The sequence below is a fragment of the Acanthochromis polyacanthus genome, chromosome 3 (genome assembly GCF_021347895.1).
Source record: "Acanthochromis polyacanthus isolate Apoly-LR-REF ecotype Palm Island chromosome 3, KAUST_Apoly_ChrSc, whole genome shotgun sequence".
NCBI classification, from domain to species: domain Eukaryota; kingdom Metazoa; phylum Chordata; class Actinopteri; family Pomacentridae; genus Acanthochromis; species Acanthochromis polyacanthus.
The window spans coordinates 21,145,124-21,168,062 of NC_067115.1; the positions used below are offsets into that span (position 1 = coordinate 21,145,124).

The 22,939-nt window shown below is 38.4% G+C and overlaps 1 protein-coding gene across 1 annotated transcript; it reads left to right on the forward strand.

The window, feature by feature from the left end:
• Positions 1–13,418: 13,418 nt before the first annotated feature.
• On the forward strand, positions 13,419–20,430 carry LOC110950958 (uncharacterized). The gene is made up of 11 exons (XM_022193838.2): positions 13,419–13,540; positions 13,954–14,102; positions 14,194–14,356; positions 15,062–15,439; positions 16,319–16,600; positions 16,687–16,710; positions 16,951–17,052; positions 17,158–17,188; positions 17,352–17,401; positions 17,572–17,606; positions 20,056–20,430. Exons 1-11 carry the CDS (start codon positions 13,471–13,473, stop codon positions 20,137–20,139), a joined length of 1,368 nt encoding a protein of 455 aa, XP_022049530.2. The 5' UTR covers positions 13,419–13,470; the 3' UTR covers positions 20,140–20,430.
• The last annotated feature ends 2,509 nt before the right edge of the window (positions 20,431–22,939 follow it).

A 22,939-nucleotide genomic window follows, 5' to 3' on the forward strand; every position in this document is an offset into this window, starting at 1 on the left:
CATAAAAGATAGACAGGAGATGACAAAATGAAGTCACAACTAAATTTTGTGCTTAGACTTGACCTGCAAACCCTACTTCTGAAAGTTTCACAGTCACACACAAACAAAATTTTGTCTGATGATAACCCAGGGAGGATGTATGCTCACACAGTTCAAACAGAACAGCAGGAGACGAAGAACTCACGCAGGGAAAGAGTAGAAAAGCTTTGGCAGGAAAGCAGATTAGCAGCAGAGAGCTCAGATGATTCCTCTGACCTGCAAGGAACCCTGAAGAGAAGAAATTAACATCTCTCTATGCGAGGACAAATGAGGTGTAAATTATTGATTATTTTTCTGCAGTGATTAGGCAAATCTGGGCCACCACAGAGTTTCTCATATTTCCAGGATGAGGCTCTATGAGGTTTCCTGCTGGTTAAGAGGACTACATGGGTTTGTGCTGTACTTAGAGCACATAACTACTGCTCAGTGGACGACAAAATGTTAGTAGAGCTGCAACTACGGATTATTAATCATTTTATTTATGGGTCAGTTGTTTTCTAAATTAACTGTGTGGTCCATAAAGCATTAAAAAAAATCCCGTCACCATGAAGTTGTTGCATTGACTGATCAAAAAATATTACTATTCTGCTAAACTAAAACTTTAAAGATTTCAAAAGTTGTATGACACTAAGATTCATCAGGGCACTAAAGACATGACTTTTGATTGAATATAACTGTTGCTCAATATCTGTTCAACGTGTAAACAGGCAAATATTTACTATTTGACACACTGTAACTTCTTTACAATGTGGTAATATGTAGGTGATACTCTAACAGCTCACTGGACAATAATGAATATTTACTGCTTTATAAACAGGCTTATACATCACTTGTTCACTGTCAGTTTTTTTGTACACAATGCATTTAAAGACATGATTTATTTTGTACCTTCAGCTCCATTCCATAAATGTCATTATTTACAGGCTTCTCCCATCCTACATCCTATTGATTCTGCTCGCTCGGTTTCTTTTGCTCAAGAGCTGAACATGTCGGCCAAATCAAAACGAGCACATAAGAAGGCACACACACACACACACACACACACACACACACACACACACACACACACACACACACACACACACACACACACACACACACACACACACACACACACACACACACACACACACACACAGAGACACACAAATATCTGAGGCCAGGGGAAAGACTCAGCCCGGCCAAGGCAGGTGCTGAAATGAGTTTTGGCATGCAGCAAAGACAGATTAAACTGGTGCACTAAGCACCTGGGCGGACACTTGCATACTGTGCGTGTGTGTATATGTGAGCGTGTGTGTGCGTTTGTAAATGTGTCCAAGTGTGTGAAGCCAAGCAGCATGAGAGTGCAACCTCATAAATCCTCTCCTACAACGTCTTTTGCAGTAATGAGACACTCCTCACCTTTCCTGCCTCTCTTCTTCTTTTCCTTGCTCTCTCTTTCCTCCACCTCAACACTATGGCAACAAGACTTCACCACTGCACATTTTCCCCCACAACTGCACACCAAGTACCTGAAATAACTGGGCTTCTGTGCATCATAAATCTAATTTCAAAAACACGCATATCTTCCTCCCACAAAAGAGAAATTGACACCCTTTCATTGTGAGAATGAAACAACAGCACATTTACAAAAGACCTTCAGTAAAGTCAGGAGATGTTCATTAAATGCTAGCTATCGGTGACAAGGTTAAATAGCAGTTATTAGTTTCACATTATCTCCGTCGACAAAAGGGGAAACTACTTCCAACAGGAACATTAGATAAGCTCTGTGTTGACCAAAACTGATAGGCAAAACTGAGGCAGTACCCAAAGGCAGCATTCAATAAAACAGAGACAAGACAAGGAGAGAAGATTCTTTGCCTAGAGCACAATATTTCAATAATGTTTGAGCCTCATCTTCTAGTTCACTGTAAATATGCCTCTATTCTACTCGGCAGTATCGATTCAACCTTACTTCAAATCAATTATGTATACAGGCCGGCCAAGTTGTTCTCAACATCTGTAAGCTGACCCAGCATCCTTTCAAATGTCACGAAAACATGGAGAAGTGTTTTATAAAAGCATAGAAGAGACTAACTTTAAATCTAGTTAACTAAGTCTTAAACGGAAAAATACATGTTTCCAGACCAACGCACATGGAACAACTACTGGAGTGAGCAGCAGTTTTTAAACAGTGAGGTTTGTGAGCTGATCGTTTTGAGTAATGATTTTGTCGTGATCTTGTGAATTTGGAATTTGTTTGCAGGGGTCCTTTACAAATTAAATCTGAACTCAATTAGTTTCCTAAAAATAAAAAAAAAATAAAAATCTACAATAATTTTAATCATGAGAAAAGACATACCATCACGATCAGCAGTAATATAATAAAAATGTTCTGTAACAGTACATGTAGGTTATAGAGCCATATGTACTGCTAAAGTAGTTTTCTTTTCTGAAAATACTTTTGAAAACTGGGTATGGATAAATAACCAGACAGAAATATTGCATTCTTCTTAACTCTACAAAACAATGAACTGCATGACATTTTTAACAAAAAGCTTATTAAAAACACAAAAGTGTCATAAGGTAGTTCATTGTAAATGGTCCAGCTAAACAATCTGCAAAAAGTCCAATAAAGCAATACACCCAGTGATATAAAATAAATACATGGTTGGCACCTCAGTCAGTGTGTGCCTGTATAAAAATAATTCTCAAAAAAAGATCAGCAATTCAAAGTGCATTTTAAGTCGTTTCCAATCTGTAGAACTGAAGGCAATTGTGGAAAAACAGCATTTATATTAACTTTGGTTACACTGCAAAAGTACAGAAAAAGACAGAGTTGGTTTGTTTTTTTCTTCCCCAGTAATCACAAAGACATCTCCAAGGTGAAAACACATCACATGGTGAAGCCATACCTGCAGCAGCTAATCCCACCTACCTGTCTCTGTGTAGACAATATAAGTAAAGTAAGTGTCTTCCTGGAGTCTAGACTGCTGCCAGAAATTCATTTATAAGTAATGTTTCACAGAGAAGTGCCCAAATGAGACAGCATTTCCAAAAGAGAGAAGTGCTTTTGAACTGCCCGTGGAAGACACAGTAAGCAGCAACCGTATTGCATTTCACACAGTGTGAATATTTTAAGAGCACTTCTCCATCGGTATAATGAGCCGTTATAGTCTACCAATAGCAATGAAAGATGCTTTACTTCCCTGAACCTGTGCAATCAAGGAAAAAGACGCAGAGAGACAGTGTCATGACGCATCTGTGAAACCGTTAAAGAAAAGCAGAACAGTAAACACCACAGAACATTTAGGACCTGAAAACACTCTGCTGCAAACTTCTGCATCAATTTAATGGAGGTAAAATACAAAGTACCCATTTTTAAAGCTGAAGAATCCCACAAATAATTCTCCCAAGCAAAAACACCAGGAATTTCTGAAATGTATGTCAAACTTCACACCTTCCATTGCAGCTTCCTCTCAGTCAACAAACCAATTATCTCAGTGTGTCCAGACTTCAGTTTGAGACTGAGAAAAACAAAGACGTGAGGACAACAGTAAGTAGGCAAATAGGGGCAAATTACTATATTTGTAGATGTCTAAGTTAGGACAAATTGGACAGTCAGTTTAAAAACAGCATTTACACAGTAGAAGACAAAAAAAACTTGAATGCCAAATAATAGCTTTAAAGGCACAAAATCCAAAAGAAATGAATGCAAAATAAATAACAACTGTTTAGGGATGTTTGTACTAATAACTTAAGCAAGGTTGAACTTCTTCTGCAACATCTACCATCTACAGCTGAACACCACCACCAAGTGGACACAGTAGTGTAGTACAACCTGCATCAACTTTGGTTTTAGTTGTTGCTGCTGCTGTCTTAACATCGGAGTAACATTTTTGTAAAATCCCAGTGAGTCTGCTCTTATATTGAGAGGTTTCTATGCTTTGGCACATTTTTATCTTCTTATTTTTCCACTTTATTAAACTAAAAACTTTTTACAATTGTGACACAATCAAGCCAATTTTCTGTACTGTGACACATAAACAAGATACTGAACCTCCCATGTCACTGCACATGTGCAAAAGTGGACTGTAAAACTAATCCAGAGGAATGCTAAAGCAGGGTATTTAGTTTCAAGCTGCACCACAAATAATCCGCTGCTTACCTCAAGTGCTGCAGGGGTGATACTAATCTAGATTTATTGATCATATTAAGTGAGATTACTACCTTAATTTAGAATAAGGGGTATTATGTGAATGTCAAAGAATGTGGAGGAGAAATAATTGGTTAAGGGTCATACACTTTAGTGAGCGACTTACTAAAAGATGCATGGACAGTAAGAACTTCTTGAAACATAAAATCTTACCTGACAGAAACTCCTGGCTGTCTTACATGCCCCTCTGATGAACTGTGCTCTACTTTTTGCATGACTCATTTCAGTCAAAACGAGTTTCTGCAGAGCAATCATTTCCTACCCAAGAAGCCAAAACCACAAGCATGTGCTGCGGAATTTAAAATATATTATTAATCATTTTTATACGCATACTTTGTCAATCACCTGAATACTTACAGTTATGTTCAGAATGGCAAATTTGCAGTTAAAAGATATAAAGGGAAAAATTTAACAAACAACTTTTAAAAAGGAAACAAATCTGTTAACAGTGACATATCTTTTCATATGCTGAAATTATCTTGAAAACGATGCTTCTTTTTTTCTTTATTTAGCAGACAAAGAGCAACATCGTCATCCATCTGAGAAGAAACTCTCACCCTCTCTTTATTCTGTTTATGGCACTGTGAAAACTGTGGTAAATATGTGGCTCTTTAGCTGGTAAATATTCAACTTTGTCCTCTAGGTCTGTCTGCTGTGTGGTTCTGAGCAGCTATTTTGTACTGGATTTATTGAGATTTCTCAATAAAAACAATTGTTATGAGAGTTGTCAGAGAGAACCAAAAAATAAAAAGTGTTCAGTCAGTCAACAGGAGTTGATGATTCAGGTGATTATTCTCTGTAGGACAATCAGTAAAGTCAATCGTTTTCATGTCATACATGTTTAAAATGTCATTTAATGCATTGTATTTTGAAAAACAATAAGTATGGCCTCTTTAAATGTCCTTGCAGTTTGCCCTGACAGCAGCATGTATGTTTCATGGGGCGGCATGGCTCAGTGGGTTGAGTGGCCGTCTTGTAACTGGAAGGTTGCCGGTTTGATCCTTGGCCCGTCGTGCTCATGTCGAGGTGTCCCTGAGTAAGACACCTAACCCCTAATTGCTCCTGATGGGTTGTGGTTAGCACCTTGCATGGCAGCTCCCGCCATCAGTGTGTGAATGGGTGAATGTGACATATCATCATGTAAAGCGCTTTGGATAAAAGCGCTATATAAATACAACCATTTTCATGATGATCTACATTAATATTTAATGACAGAAGTTTAATGCTTATTACATGCTGCATAGCCCACAGATGTGTAAATATATCATTACCTGAGACACAAGTGTCAGTATATTAATGTCACCACCACTCAATGATGTTAAATAGATCCAAATTTGTTCCATTTTAACTCGTAGCCAGACTCTGTCACCTCTTGTGTCCTGGTTTGCCAGAGTCCACCGCAGTGGATAAGCTGACCTGACTTTACAGAGACACTCAGTGTGGATAGAATACAAAGAGAACAGGGCTGCAAAAGAGAATAAATGATGAGTGGGCACAAATTCTATTTTATTTCGCCCAGTTCAGCAGTTTTGCAACACATTTAATTAACATGCATTGTATATCTAATCGCACACTAAACTAATCGGCCAAAAATTTGCATAACCTGATGTCTAATTTTTATTTTTAAAAATCCGATATATGCACATAAACATGTTTTGTATCATTATTTCCCAGGAACGCTTTCAGTCATTTGCAAAGAAGTGTTATACTAACTGTAGCACCATTTAAAGTGCAGTTCATCTAAACAAGATTTCTGCCTCTATCCCAACAAAATAGTGTTTAATAGGAGGTTTAAAAGAAATTTCTGGGAAATTGCACATGTTGCAGCTAATGGAGTTCAGAATAAATACAAATACAAAGTGTTGAACCATAGCACATACACACTTTTTCAGAAACATCATCTGTACAAAGACACACACAGTGAACACATATTTACATACAGAAAGTAAAGTCCCAAAGCTGCCATATTTGTTCTCATGGTTACCTTTCATGCAGAAGTCTTTGAAACTGATCCTCCCATGAGAATCAGGGTCCAGGCATTTGGCCAGCTTCTTCACCTGAGGGAAAATACAGAGGACGCATCAATGCGATCAGAGCATTCCAAACATATTTCTTACTTCACAGTAAAATTAGGAGATAATGAGTTCTACCCAAGATGCCAAAACTGCATGTGCTCAGAACAAAGCAGTATCCTAAAGCACAACTGATACAAAAAGTACTGAATAAATTCTGCGTTGGTTGGGGGTAATGCACTGGTTCATTTTATAAGTTTCTGTATGGCTGTGCAAAGACATGGCACATTTCAGTCTGAGCACATCAAACATTTAGTCATTTATTGTAACAACATGCATTTTAATTTGTGCACAGTTTCGCAAACCTGAAGCTCACAATGCCTCCTGGCAGAGCCTGAGGTAGGAAGCATTTAATGAACATGAACACATATTTAAAACAAACAAAAGACATCCGCATACAAGTATAAACCGAAACAATAGGAGGTTGGGGAGACAGTAGTGATTTCTGATAGCTGGCAATAGTGTAGAAGCAAATATAGAACTTGTTGTTGTATGCAAACTGAATGAGCATGAAATAATTTGGAAAAGATGCCGAGGAAATATGTGGCTGGACAATTTATAGAACCTGTGACTACAGAATTACTATTTTACTGCATGGCACAAAATGCTTTGTAGAGGAAAAAATAGTTGTAAAAACAGCAAAACAACTCTCCTCCATCTGTGTACGGTACTTCTCTGCATTTCAGACATGTAAACTGTTGTACACAGAGTCACAGGTTACAATGAAAACATCTTTTATGTAGCGTCCGTCATCGAGTCGAGTCCTGAGCTCCATCACAGCTGTCAAGATATTTTTACTTTACCGTTAGTAAAGTAGCAGTTAGATTATAATCACACTTTAACAGAATTTTAGTGTGTACAAAATCCAACAGGCAAACAGACAACTTGATAAGCTTGCAATTAGTTGAGATGTGGCCTTTTGCTGATGAGTCTATTATAATGCATTATTCATCACTTCATGCTCTGTCCAAGCTTACATTTAAGACAAACACTGCAACTGGCTCTCTCCATCACTATGGCATGTCTGAATGAAGCTGTATGGAGCGTGGATGGAAAAAGTGACCTATGCCAATGAAACAAGCAATGCTACATATTACATGTCTGAAAATGGCTTTAGATTTGAAGAAATGGCAAATTTGCAAAGTTGACAGTTTGGCCCAACAGTCGAACAGCTATCTTTAATAATAATGTTCAACCTGTGCAAATACCGAAAGCAAGAGGAGGGTTTACTTTAACAAGCTTTAAAATATATCTCATGCGCAATAAACCCCTTTGTATATGAACACAGAAAGGTAGGGATCAAACCGACTTTTATTAAATCTGTATGAGTCAGTTGGTTAAGTTCAACACTGTTGAGAGTCTTTATGTTCCTGACTTGAACACAGTTTCACAGAATGAAAGAGAAAGAAAATAGGTCAAAGGAGAAACCTGGAGGATTATGTGAGTGTGTACACATTTGCATGTGACTGTAGAGTATGAGGAGAAAATCACCCAGAGTGTACAATAGTAGGTCAGGTTGTCACAAAGCAGCCAGTGGGATTTGCTCATGTAGGACAATGACATGAAAGGGTAACTGTGAAAATTAACTGCTTGGCATTGTGAATCCACTTTCAGTGAAAGAATACATGAAAAGAGTGGGAATTAGATAGATGTGTTTCTTTATACCATCTTATTTGGGTTATTTGATCATTATATAGCAAATCTAGTTCTATGTAATTCAAGATGTACTTTTTTTTAGTATCAACATCATACTTTGATCAGAATAAGAAAATAATCTTATGAAATAGTGAAAAAAATAAATTAAAGACTACAAAAGACATCGCACTGCGCAGTGCAGTGTAAAACATTGTACTGTATACAGTAAGGTCTGCAGCAAGTAGGTCCTTGAGTTATAAATTGCAACCACTTCATTCTATGAACCCATTTCCCAGGTCAGTGCAAAGCTTCCCCCAGGAGCTAATCAGTGCCTCCACAATGTTCTTGTTGATGAGCAACACAACGCTGGGGAGCCAATCAAAGACAGTGTTCACACACCCTGACATGCAGTGAGAGATAGAGGCACAAGAAACGTCCACGTGCACGGATTAAAAAAAAACATCTGAATTGCTGTATCAATGATTTAGAGTGAAAAAAAACTGATTACGCTGCACCAGCTGATAGCTGTTTTCGATCAAATTTGTTATTAAAGATTACAATGCATCTTCAATTATTGATTAAACCCCTAAAAACTCATCAGTGTATCAAAATTACATATTTAGAATTTTTTATGATGAAAATATTCCTTTCATGATCATCCTTTCAGGTTTGAATGAAGCTCCACTCCGCTGCTTTCTTTAGAACAAGCAGATTTATGAAGAACTTGTCTTTTTCTCCAACCACTCCTCAGCCACTTGCTGCAGCTCGAGGAAACCAGCTCAGTGACACCTCGTCTCAAACGCTGTGAAACTACTCTGTGCTCACGATGGCTATAATGCAGCCATGCACGTTTGAACCGGAAACTGATTCTGAAGAATGTTGATACAGAAAGCCAAAACCTGTACGCTGAACTTATTTGTTCCTCAGGTTTGTTAAGTGTGAAACTCTGCCTGTCTGAATCGCTGGTTTTGAGACAGTCAGTGGCACACTGCTGCTTCAAGGTGGGAATGTTCAGGCATGACATGACTGCTCATTTCACTCAGAATGTGTCTGTCTTCTGGCACATAAAAACACCTTATGTACATGTTAACAAGATAAAAACTTGATTTTCAACAAAAGGGGTATTCAAAATAATTGTTATACTTGGTATTAGGGTATTTTTCTATTGACATCCATCCATCCATGCTCTATACACCTCTTTATCCTCACTAGGGTCGCAGGGGGTGCTGGAGCCTATCCTACACATTCACACCTACGGGCAATTTAGAATCATCAATTAACCTCAGCATATTTTTGGACTGTGGGAGGAAGCCGGAGTACCCGGAGAAAACCCACGCATGCACAGGGAGAACATGCAAACTCCTGTTTGGGCAATTTGTCATTTATTTAATAGAACTGCAATGCTTTGTCAATTAATCAAGTAACAGAAAATGAGTCGAATTAATATGCTGCTTTTCTTTCTCTATGGTGCTGTACATTTAACATTTTGGGCTATTTGACCGTCAGTTGGAAAAAATAACATGTTTGCTACCCTGGACTTCAGGTTGTTGATATGAGTATTTACTGTCAATGTTCTGATGTTTCATTAGAAAACTGATTGACTTATTAATATCGACAATAACTGACAGATTAAAAGACCATAAAAATAAGTATTATCGCTGAATTACAGCCACCTATAGGAGCCAATTTGCAGAAATCACACCTAAGCTACCTCGATAATATTTTTCTTCCTTTCCTGGTTTATATATCCACTTCATCTGATTTTGTCACTGAGTTTCGACAAACACAAATGGTCTTAAGTCTAATATTTTTCCACTTGCGGTTAAAGCACTTTGTAAATGTGAACTTTAAAGTGAAAAGTTACTTCTCTGCTCTAGTAAAACTTTGCAGTTTTGTTTGGCACCCAACTTTCAGGTCAGAGAGGTAAAGGAGCATCAGGCTGTTTTTGCTGGACTGTTCCAACTGCTGGCTGCACTGCTGAGGAACAAGAACTTCTCTCAGTTTGGCTGCAGCATGGTAATATTAATTAGAAATCTCCTCTGCAACAGTAGGCGCCCCAGGTCCAGCTGAGCTCAATTCCCAACTAGCCTCATGTGCCAAAAAATAAAAGTTGAAACTTCTACTTGCTTTTTCGTCACATTAGAAGGAAAGTTGGTCATGATGAGGCAAGTGACTGCAGCCCAGAATATAACAGGGTGAAAAAGTTGAATTTTAGATTCGTTTGTCTGTAGCTCATTTAAGAAACTTTTACCTCCACAAAATTACAATAAAATGCAAAATACATATATATTTAAATTCTGTGTCCCACTCTTCTTACCTGTTCCTCTCGTCCAAACTGAGAACCCAGGTGGAGCAGGTGTTCATGGCGGATAAAACCGTCCGAGTCCTTGCCACGGACGTCAAACAACTCCCTGAGTTTCTTCACGAATATCAGCAAGTGAAGCGGTTCAGGACGACACTGTTTGTCCATGTTTCTGTGATTTTATTTTTATTTTTCCGTCGTGTTGTTTCGCCCCGAAGTGACCCACGACAGAACCATGATGATGAGCTCGAGCAGTGTGCGCACTGCCGCACAAGAGCGCGTGAGTGCTGTTGCTGCGCGTGAGAGGAGTGATGACGTCAAGGACTGCTGCTGTTACCTGTACCTGTTCCTCGAAAATTGACTGCCATAGCAACCAATGATGCCAGAAACAGGGGAGCCCTTGTTTGTTTGTGTGTTATTGTTGTCGATGGCTGTTTTGCTTTCGGTTTTGTTTTTTGGGGTACAGTTCCATATTTTATTCATGCAACGTTTAAATTCATCACAAAATTTAAAGCTACAGTTTAATAGATACTTCATTGATATTTGGCAGGAAACTACATTGTTAAAGCAGCTACAAGCAAAGACAAGACACCGCATCAAACACTTAACATAAAGCATTTCTAGCACAACAACTTTTCATACAAGCATTGCTTAACACTTACAGTAAGGTAGTGAAAATATTTGTAATATGTCATTTGTGAAATACACAGTTCAGGAAAAATGCATTTTGCAAAAATGTAGAAAATCTAAAACATAGAAAGTTATACAGTGCATAAGATATGCAAAAAAAACCCCGACTTTTCACGACTTTTCAATTCAATTTTATTTATACATTGTAGATTCACAACATGTCATCTCACAGCACTTAGCATAGTAAGTTATAGACCTTACAAAACAGAGAACAGAAAACCCAACAATCCAAATTTGAATATGGATTCCCTATGAGCCACAGTGGAAAGGAACTAAAAACTTCTAGAATATGGAGGTGGGGCGGGGGGAGACCTCTGACAGAACCAGGCTTGGGAAAGGTGGCCATCTGTCTTGACCGGTTGGGGTGATAGAGGGGATGAGGGGGTGTGGGGATAGCAGGAGGTTTTGGGGTGGGGGGATGGCAGGATTTTATTTGCATATCTAAAATCTCACCATACAAGGGTGCTTCTTAAAGTTCCCTGCCTCACCTGGAAACAAGGGGCGCAACTCCAATTTTTGATTATAACTATATACAGGACATTAAAGCCTTGTACCATTGTCCACAAAAATTCAAATGCTTGAAGCAATCAAAGAAAAAGAGAGGAAAGATTAGCTTTTGTTCCAAGACAATGACAAATGGTCTGCACTTAAATTACACTATTTTACCTTAGTGGTACTCCAAGTGCCTTAAAAAGTGTAACAAGAGGTGCAATACACAAATATTTCCTGTACGTGGAGCTCAGCAGGGTTAGTTCATATTCCTGCCCAGTAAACAGTCTGAAGGCAGCTCATAGAAATAATCTTCTGTAAGATTCAGTTCTACACCTCAGAATATTCATCCTGTGACAAAAGTTGTTCTTCCGAATCACCTCCAGGGTGTGAAATGGGTGTGTGAGATTTCTCATAACTGACTTTGGTTTTCAGAACATCCTCAGCTCTGTCACTTTCTGAATAGTGTTCATTTCAGTCCAGACGATAGAGCTAGACTTTCAGATCAGTGTTGTAGTCTTGTCCTATTCTGCTGACAAGAAGAGCAGACAAGTAATGAATAGGCAGCCTTATCTTAAACAAAAAAGATGTAAAATAACAGTCCTGTAGTAAATCTCAAGGCAGTAGCTGGTTTTGATCGTTTTTAAATGAACTTTGAAGTGCAGATGCTTGATTTTCAGCTTTTGGAAGAGTATAAAATGTTTTCATAGACCATTCAGTGTGAAGACCAGACGGCTTAAAAAGATCAAAATGAAAAAAATAAGCATTACACCCATATAAGCGGCTTCACTCAATAAAATACTAGCAAACGATATTCCTTTTGTTGTCATGACTGCAAAATATGACACTGTCCTGAGTTGTTAAAACAGTTCCTATCTGTTCTGTTTCTGTTTCAGTTTTTCTTTTTTAATAAATTTGCAAAAATTTCTACATTTCTGAGTGTACATTAATGAGAAATAAAATGAACTTTTTTGATTTTGGCAAATGGCTGAAATGACACAGAGAGTGAAAAATTTCAAGGGGTCTGAATACTTTCCGTACTCACTGTACATCTGCTGTCCTTCTCTGTTGCGTTAATCTTTAACTGTTCTATCGCTTTTATTGCCCACTGAAGCCTAATTCTTAAAGAGGCTTAGAAGATAGCCATTACATGAGGGCACAAACTGAATACAGACATAGAGAGTGGTTGCATCACAGCCATACAAGTGCATTTAATTTATTTAGTATTAATAAAAATATGGTTAAAAAATAACAGTAACAATAATCACAAAATACCAAATGCTGGCCCTGATAATTAGATAGGCTAATATTGTTTATTTTGTACCTTGAATTGTTGCATTTGTATTTATGAGAATGGGATGGCTGGCTGAAAGTATTGACGGATGAACTGTCAACTCAAAAAATACATCCAGCCTCTGTTGTGACACTGTCAAAATAAGTTGCTTAAGTCATAGTATTTGGAAACAAATTTACAGTACAAGATTAATATTACTTTATTTTCATTATATTAGAGAAAAAAGAAATCTCAAATTGCCACAGGAAATGCAATAATAAAAATGTACAAACCTTTATGGAGCTCTAGCTGTAAATAAGCAGCTGAATGCACTGTGGAGGCCCGCCTGGTTCTCCTGGTTCTTGTTAAAGTGCCATATTAACAAAGACAGAATACTGAAAAGCTTTTTTCCTTTAATAGCACTGTTTTATCATGTACATCTCCGCACACTGTGAAAGGGATGTTCTTCTGTTTCTTTCAATGTGCTGACAGAGATTTTTTTGTAATTATTTGTGGTTTGTGTGCTGCAGGCCCGCTATTTATTCTCATCATGACACACATGCAAGCAGTAAAGTCCTAAAAAGGAAGTGTGTTTACAGGTTTAACTTCCCCCATTGCTCTGTCTTCAAGAGGATGTCATATGTATTAAGAAAACAGAGAGAGGAAGAGAGAGAGGGAGAGAGAGAGAGAGAGAGAGAGAGAGAGAGAGAGAGAGAGCTGTATGTATGCTTTCTTTATTCCAGTCAGTTTTCTTCTTCTCCTTTTTGTGTCAAAGATGCCGGTTGTTCGTGGTCGATGGTCACTGTGGATATACTCTCTGATATTTGCTTCTGTACAACTTTGGGGTGAGTGTCACACCACAGATGTCTCTTAATACCTACCTACCTGCACTCTTCATATTACTAATTTTGTTTTAACTCACAACAAAAATCTACAAAGTATGTCCAGTTTAAAAAATGTAACGTTTTTAGAATTAACTATTTGTTTAGTGTGATTGCCAATAGTGATCATTATTAATAACAAAGGCTCTATCCTCATGCCTCATGTAACTGTATTTAATATTTCAGTATACTGTGTGTCCATTTCTAATTTCGTGTGCCGTTTCACTTTTCAGCTGCAATTACCAGTTTAGTACAAACTGAGCTTTACCACAGGTGGCAATCACAGCTGTGTCTTCCACGTCTGCCGTTGCTCCATTTTTAAAAAAAACTATTTCGTGTAACTCAACTGATGCTCTATCTTTCTTTCTCTTCCGTAGAAAGACTCTCAGCCTCCACCTCCCTGCCTCCTCTTCCGCCTCCTACACTGGACATCTATTCGAGGTCAAAGGAGTCAGTAATCCTGGTCTGCCGAGCCTCCGAGGGTCACCATGGTGTTGTGTTCAGGCTGTACCGGTTCAGAGAGGAGGTAATTTTTCTCAAGATGTTTGGATGCTTTGTGGAGCGTGTTGGCATAATACTGCGATTTTACTTATACCTTTTGCTTTGGTTTCAATGAGGTGGACTCTCGTAACCTGCAGTCAGATGCTGATGAGGTTCAGTTCATTGTCAGTGTGAAAGAATGGTATTCAGGCCAGCGTGAACTGTACTGCTGCCTGTACAGGAACCAGGAGGGCCGCTACAGTGCATTCAGTCCTTATTTGCAACTGGAGCACCAAACAGGTTTGTACTTTTTTATCACTGCATTCATTCATAGCAGCTCTGTGTGTGATGCATTTAAAATCTGATTAAAATTCTAGTTTGACCTTTTCCCAAAGGTAGCATCTAAACAAAACAGATGAAAATGTGTCTACTTGTATTTCAAGCCTTTAAACACACTTCATGACTATTGTAAAAATCCATACCACAGTCACTTCACTATCAATGAAAAATACTGAGACTTGAGTTGACACTGGGTCACCTTCAGGGATGAGTCAGATGTAGTCGTGCCTGCTGCTTTATCTTTTATTTCTAAAGTAGCAAATTCATATGCAGGGATTTTCTGTTCTGTCTACACCCTGTAGTGCTTCAACATGTGGTAAAACATAATAAACACTCCTATCCGCTCCTCTCCAACCCTCAGAACACACTGCTGTATGCAGGTGCTCTCTGTGGTCTCTTATTGTCCTCTGCTCTGTGGGTGTGTAGTGGTAGTTACATCCTGCACTACATATGGAAACCAAACCACACACCCACCCACACACACACACACACACACACGTACAACACATCAAACACAATGTGTGCTGGCTTCTACTGCTGACGGTTACAGAGGGTAGTTTGGCTTGCAATTTGACAAACCAAGATTGCAGATTTGACATAAATTGTGTGCCAAAGAAGGAAATAAACTGAGGTTTTATCTGTCTCTTCCTTTCTGTACTTCTCCAGATGCCGCCCCTACTCATTCCATTCCCCCTTTACCCCCTCCAGTCCTATCTGTGAACCCCTCCTCAGGTTCAGTAAAACGTGGAGATACACTGTCTTTCAGCTGTGCAGTCCCCACTAAACCAGCCCAGTCACAGTCCCAGTTTACCCAACCAGCGACCTTCCTTTTGCTGAAGAGTGCGGAGGGAACTGGGGTGACATCTGTTGTCCCGCAGCCTCAGGCCAGTCACGTATCAAACCCTGAACCACAGCCAGGAGTCTTCACTGTGGGGCCAGTAAAGGGAGGAGAGGAGGGCGAGTACACCTGCCTCTACCAGATATCCAGAAACAGGGCTTTGGTGAATTCATCTGTCAGCAATGTGGTTCAAATCTCTATAACAGGTGAGGAGACATCCTCACCAAGATGACTTTCTGCTGCACAGACAGTGATATATCTTCTTCTAAAATTTGCTCTACTGACCTACCTTAAGTCTTAAAATTACCAGAAAATTTCACCTTTAAAAAAATGTAATTTTAATGACATTGTGCAATTTTTACTCCATGTTGTTAAACTTCACAAAAAGTTCATTTTGTTTAAAAAAAAAGTTTACATTTTTTGAAAACTGTATTAAAATACATTTTTCAAAAGTAGTGCAATTTCTCAAATATTACTTTTATTTTTATTAGATAAAAGTGATATTTTTAAATAACTTTTACACTAAGTATATTTCTGAAATTAAATGTAATTAATGACAAACAACACAAAAAGCAGAAAAGTTTATCTATCTATCTATCTATCTATCTATCTATCTATCTATCTATCTATCTATCTATCTATCTATCTATCTATCTATCTATCTATCTATCTATCTATCTATCTATCTGTAAAATAACCAAAAATGAAAAAAATACCTATTTTCTCATTTTCAATTAAAGCTTTAAAATGCTCCATTTGTATGATATTATTCATTTCCATTATGCTATATTAAATTTAAGCATTTTGAAACCTTTTATATATATATATATATATATATATATATATATATATATATATATATATATATACATATATATATATATATAATGTACTGCATATATAAGTAACATTAGCATGTGTGGAGACAAACACAATAGAACTAATGAATATTCTGCATGTTTGCTCACGGTTTTGCTGAGCTGCTGCAGATTTCACTTCTGTCCAATGAGTAAAGTCAGTTAATCGGTTATTTATTTCACTGTATTGCATCTGAGTAATGTTTGCTCTGTTTTTTGTGCTCCCAGACATGCTACCAGTGCCCACTCTTGTTCTCCAGCAGCAGACAGATGTGTGGCATATGCTGTGCACAGGGTCTCCTGCATACCCTGGTGCTGTGTTCTCACTTTATCTGGCAGATAATAAACTACCCGTCGCCACTCACAATGCCAAAGTATTCCAACATCAAGCCACTTTCCCAGTGCCGGTCCAGGACGATGCAGTGGCTCTGTACCAGTGCCAGTACAGCGTCCTACTGGGAAGAAAATGGAGCAGCTCGGAACGAAGCCTCCCTTTGGCTGTAATCAGAGGTACACACATGCTTTTCTGCTAAATATAAGTGATTTGGTGTAATTTTAGAGAAAATCTGACAGTGTCTTCTTTCCTCAATTTTTAGGAACTGCACCTCCATCATCACCAGGTGAGCCTACAATAAGCGCATCTTTGTTTCATATGTGGTTTTAGCTTCCAGGACTAAAGGAGTGAATTTAAAAAGTGTCACAGCTGTCTGAGCTGCGAGGCAATTCATCCCTCAACAACCTAAGTAGCTACAGCAGTTACCCTGAATCCTACTTACACTCCGGTGACCGTGAATAAAAGCCACTTTATATCTCCCCGTGCTTTTTAAAATCTGACGTTAATGCAAGTGTAATGTCTGCAGATTCCTCAGGTGTGGACTGGCCTCTTGTGCTCGGCTCTTTCTCAGCTGTGGTTCTCTTTCTCTGTTCGCTGGCACTTGTGGTTGTGGTGGTACACCGGAAAGGTATTTCACGTGAGATTTTCTACTTTTTGGATAACACATTTATGCTGCCCTGATTGTCTTCCTTTGTGAAACTGATTTCGATCTTTCTTTCACTGTGGTTTAAAGTAAAAGCAGCTGCAGAGGAAAAGAAGAAAAGGTATAGTCTTTCTAGTCTTATGAAACTAGTGTCACAGTGTGCAATAGCGTGTTTGAAAACAATTCAAAAACTGCTTATCGTGTACACCCAGACATACAAATACATTTCTGGATTGCATTATAGATTTTGTTGAACTGAATTTTGATATGTTACACTTTTTCAGACAGGAAGCACAGTTCTGGACTCAAGTTCATGCTAAAGACCACATTGTTGGTAAGGTTTGCTCTTCAGAATCTCACTTCCTTCTCTGCAGTTGCAAATAGCTCTATTTTTATTCATTTTATGTTTCAGCATAATTCTTCCAGAAACAAAACATTACACGAATATTTCAAGGGAAGAAACTGAATCAATCCACTCATGTGACTGCTTGTTGTTTATTCCAGATCTTACACTGAGGCGTTCAAGCTACGCTTCTCAGGTAAATATTAACCATCATGTGGACCTTCAGCTGCCAATACAAACTTTCATGTGATCAACTATGGTTAAGTTTGCAATAGCTTCCTTTTAACCCTGTACATCCCTATTTGTCACAAGATTTCAAGTCAGAGGATAAGGCTGGCTTCCTTTTTGTTGAAAATCTAAGGAGCTAAAAGATGCGTTGGTCTCTCTGGCTGAAACCCACTGGTTCCAAGTGAAAATGTAAATCTTTAAATCAGGTCACAAACTTGTCATTTCTGTTTACTCAAACAAAAATAAATGCTGCATGTGTTGGTGTTTACTGATCAGAACACACTAGAGTGTTTCCCTCAGCCAGATGTCATGCATGGCCTGTACTGCCTCAAAATGAACTGCAGTGCTCATGTTCATCATAGTAAAGGAACCATGTTTTGATAACTGGCAAAGCTTTTTACTATGAATAATTCAGTACTGCTTTTGGTCATTTTTTTGGATTTGTTGATGGGAACAAAGATGTGGAATATCCCCCGAGTTGTCCCTTCAAAATCATATTATCATATTTTTTGCAGTAGCAAAACTTTGTTAGTGTTAATAACAGAAATAGGTTAGATTCATGTGCAGCTCTCTCACGCTGTCCTACTTTCTTTTGGAATTTCTGGTATTTCTTCCTCCATGTTTCTGCTGTAGATTCATGACAAACAACGGTAAACTTCCCTGATCCCTTTTCTATAAACACACACACACAAACTCGCATATCGCTGCACACAACTTTGTCAACTCAAATCGGCATGTGCAGTATTCATCCTAAGTGCCGTTGTACAGTGCTCAAACATGCCTCTCATTAGTTGTAATCACTTTTATTAATTAGCTTGATGAAAAGCCCTCAGACTAAAGGCTCTCTGTAGACTCTCAGAATGCAACCACCACTAGCTGATACAAAAAGTAACCACCTGAACCACCTAATGAAGAGCAATAATCTGGAGTTTCCCATTCTTAGTTTCTACTTAAAGAGAAGCAATTCGATCAGGAATCGAAACTGACAGTAGGGATAATTTCGCTGATAAAGTCATTTTCTTCTGTACTGTTGCTGCACAGGGAAGTCACACAGTTTTCTTGGTTGGACTCCATTGATGTGAAGTAGCTTCATAAAGAATAGGCTTATATGAGCTTCAGCCCTGGTGGGGGAGGTGGAGAGGAGGTCTGAAAGACATAATTATTGTATGAAACTGCAGTGATGCAGTCATGAACAAAAGTTTACACTTGTAAAGACCATGTATGTTGTAACTGTCTTCTTTACTAAGATGTCTACAGCTCTGAACTGTCTATACGGAATGACTAAAACACACGAGTCTTTGTCACACACACACAAAAAAACAATCGCATATTTAGGCTCTTTTATACATTTATTGCAGGTCTACTGGAAATATGACAAATTCTGCGGGGTCAAAAATATACATAGAGCAATGCTAGTGGTTGGTTAAACGCCATTTGGCCATTTTTAACCTCAACTAGGTTCTTCCGGTAGCTGTCCACAAGCTTTGGGTTGAATCTTTGACCCTCCTTTTGACAGACATGAACTAAATTTGTTGACTTTATGACACAGACTTATTTCTTCATCACAGTCCATGGATTTTTGATGGGGTTTAGGTCAGAAACCTTCATTCTAGCCTTATTAAGTACAGTATTTCTTTACTACTTTTGATGTGTCTTTGGGGTCATTGTTTTGTGAGAACATCCAACTGTGTTCAAGACCCAACCTTTTAGATAATGATTTTAGATTTCCCCGAAGAAAGTGGAGGTAATCCTTCTTTATTATTCCATTTACTTTGTGTAAAGAACTGGCAGCAAAATAGGTCCAGAGCATAATACTACCCCCACCATGCTTGACAGAAAGCATTGTGTTCTTGGGGTTAAAAGTCTAACTCTCTTTCCTCTGAACATATTTCTGTTTATTGTGGCTAAAGAGCTTAGTTTGTACAAGAACTTCATCCAAATAACAGTATCTATGGACTGACTGCCTGAAGCAGTACATGTGGAAATATCAAATCAGATACTGTTTCATTAACTGTGAGAACGGGAACTGTGATAGTGTTAGAAAACAGAAGCGACACAAAATGATTAAAAGCAGAATATAAGACTGATTATTTAAGAAAAAAGTGGATTTACAATCTAATGTTTGAGAGTCTGTGAAAAGAAAATGCAAACCCCCCTTGTGGATTCTAAATCTGAAAGAAAGTAGGGAAATTTTGGAGTGACGTAGAAGGAGTGATGAAAGTGAGACCAATGAAATACCCAGCGTTTCTATCGTGCTGCATTTAGACACCTTCATATCATTGCAACATTGTTGATGAGTCTTGAAACATGAAAACATAGCAGAAAAACCAGTGGTCGGATATGAACTATGCCACAGGAAATTGCTTCAAGCTTAGATCTTTAAGGGGTTTTTTTTGTGTCTGTTTGTTTTTGTGCAGGAATGGGACAACGGGGACACCGGGACAGCATCCAGATCCCATCTCTGGAACCCTCTCTCCACATTCACAACTCCGATCCATTAGATCCATTAGAAATGTTTGTTCCCTCTCCCCCTCTTTCTCTCTGTGTATATACTTTATCAGACTTAACAGTGTAGCATCAGTTGGTGTTTCTCAGCAGGACAGGAAAGGCTATTTCCTCAGTTTCTATTTCAGTAATTCTAGCAGTAATTGCACATTTGGACAGGATGTGATGTCGGTTTGATCATACATGCAACTGAGCCAGTGAATATGAATACAGATTTTATTATCATTTTTAAGTTTATATATGGAAAATAAATTTTTTCGAAGACTTGCCTTCAGCTTCAAAATTTATATTTGTCCTTTAAAAAAAAGCAGTTGACAAAATAGTCTCACAAAAAGGTCTGTATAGAAGCTGCTTTGGGATTTTTGGTTATATTATTATAAAATATTTAATACATATTATATTACTGAGAAAAAATAAAGTATTCTTAGAAGGAATTCCAAACAGGCTGCTTGTGTAGAAGCTCTGACTTCAGCAGGCAGGACATCAGAGTCGAGGCGCCCTGACAGTAAAGTAGTTTTTTTTCTTCCTGAAGACTTTAGACCGCAGTCAGGTCTAGAAGAGCAAAGTAAATCACGACATAAAGATGATGTGTTGGACAAATGGAATATGGTGGTATTCGGTTTGTGATGGTCATGTAGGAGGAGGCACTGGAACTGTCCTGCTGCAGTTTTGCAAAATATTCTGCAGAGGGCACTGTTAATATACCATTTCAATGTCAAAAACACCTTCAGAACAACATAGAGTGTCATTTAACAAGGTGATCTTCTCTGTGGGAATAAACCCACATGTCTTGTGTTCTTAAGAACACTGTGATCTTGACATGCATGAAATCAAGCAATGGTGAAATGTCCTCAGTTGTGCAACGACTACAGATTCTGTAATGTGCTTTATGCAATGCGATGATTGGTCAATCACCAGCACATCATATTTGAACCCTCCGAGCTATACTTTAAGGTGAGTGTGCCAAGATGTCAGTACAAATACACCTTCCACCTGTTTATGTGGTTTTTATGGCGAATAATAACTCAGCAGAGACTGGTTGTCATTGTGCTTCAGGAAGCAGCAGAGAGCCAACTCTGTATTAACAGTGAGTTTTATTACATTTACTGGCCTGCACAGCAGCTCAGAGACTGTTGCTGGGTGACTGATACACAGAAAGAATGAATTTATTCCCTTTTGGTGGAAAACAGAGATGAGGCGTGTAGAGAGGCTCGGAGGAATGTAGGGGTCACGACGGCTGCCTGACTTGTCTTCCTCATATTCATGTCTGAGTCATAGGTTACTTTTCCTGTGTGGTCCAAAGCAAGCACATGCACAGTGGGGAGAGATAATGGCATTAGGCAAATCTGTATGAATGAGTTGCAGAATAATGATAAGAGGACTCAGCGATGTAAGTTCAACATACTGATGAAATTAAGTGGCACCTTAATTTGCACTTACACCACACTGGTTTGTAGCAGGCTTCCTCCTGTGCATTTTTCCATGTGCATATGTAACACTGTGAGTCAGGCTGTCTTTAAATGGCATTCATAGTCTTGATTTTCATGATAATTGGCCTTTAATGTCACCACATGTTGTTTCTCCAATGTATTAGCTGAAGGAATGTATGCAGAGAGTGAACATTAAGGTGTGTGCTGAAATGTAAGACAGCAAAACTTACACTCTGTAAGTTTTGGCAGCTGTTTTGGGTTCATAATTTAATTTCATGTAATGCAAGGCACTTAATTAATTTTCTCACTCAGGAATAAAGCAAAGATTTATGCAGTCTGTCAATGCAGCCCACATTATAAAGGATAATGGCAAAATAATATGCTGTTGCTTCTGCCTTTTTCTGACTCCTTTAGAAAAATTAACTCAAGACGCTGACTGCCATCAGTTCACCTTGTTCTTTAGAGGATTCATAAGAACATTCAGTAACATTCATTTAATAAGTTACAAACTATTACACAGGAAAATTTACGAAGCATGAAATATGAGCACAAACCGACAGAATTCTGAATGTATTAAAACATTCAACATTGCAAAACAAAAGCCCACATCATCACTGACATGTTAACATATTTTTAATTTTTAACTAGTTTACAATTTTTCGGCTAAACTGAGGCCTTGCCAGGCAAAGTTCATGAGCTGTATCCTTCAGTACAATTTAAGACACAAAAACTGGAAAACCTAGGTCCAAATTCATGCCAAAGTCTCCTGTTTTTGTCAATACAAAAAACGGTTCTTGATTTGACAGATACAACTGACTTGGACTTCGAACATGCATCTTGAAAAACCCGTAAAAATGTTGTACTTGAGCACAATCAGCCAAAATCAGTGTAAAATTCTGCTCTTCCGCAAAGCTCTGCGGGATGTGGAGGCTTGAATGATGTTGTTTATGGAAGGAGGGTTGTAAGAGCAGTGCAACAGTTACTTGGTCTTCTTGTTTTCTCAACATTTCTGTATTTCACTTTGGTCTATGTATGGGTTACCAGTCACAGATTTCAAAAAAGTGATCAAATGAGTAAACGTCTAGACATGCGTTTGCTCACTCATAAATGGAAACTGTTTCCTGTAAGAACAGAGGCGTGTGTTTGCAGTGGATGGTTACTGAATAGGTCCATGCCTCCTCTCAAAACTGCATGAAATCAGGTGGGTTTATGTTGATTCTCGGTGACTCAGCTCTGGTATTTTATCCTCCGCCCTCCTCTTGCCATAAACGTCAAAACAATAGAACACACCCGCCAAGCATTATGATATACAAAAGGAGCACATTTGAGAACATCAAAAGAATAATCTCTGAATTGTTTTCATTGT

Bases quoted from the DNA above. Each gene is read 5' to 3' on its own strand.
- LOC110950958 (XM_022193838.2), top strand. From the start codon at position 13,471: ATGCCGGTTGTTCGTGGTCGATGGTCACTGTGGATATACTCTCTGATA. The intron at 13,541-13,953 runs GTGAGTGTCACA...TCTCTTCCGTAG, and splicing joins TGCTTCTGTACAACTTTGGG to AAAGACTCTCAGCCTCCACC. The intron at 16,601-16,686 runs GTACACACATGC...CTCAATTTTTAG, and splicing joins CCCTTTGGCTGTAATCAGAG to GAACTGCACCTCCATCATCA.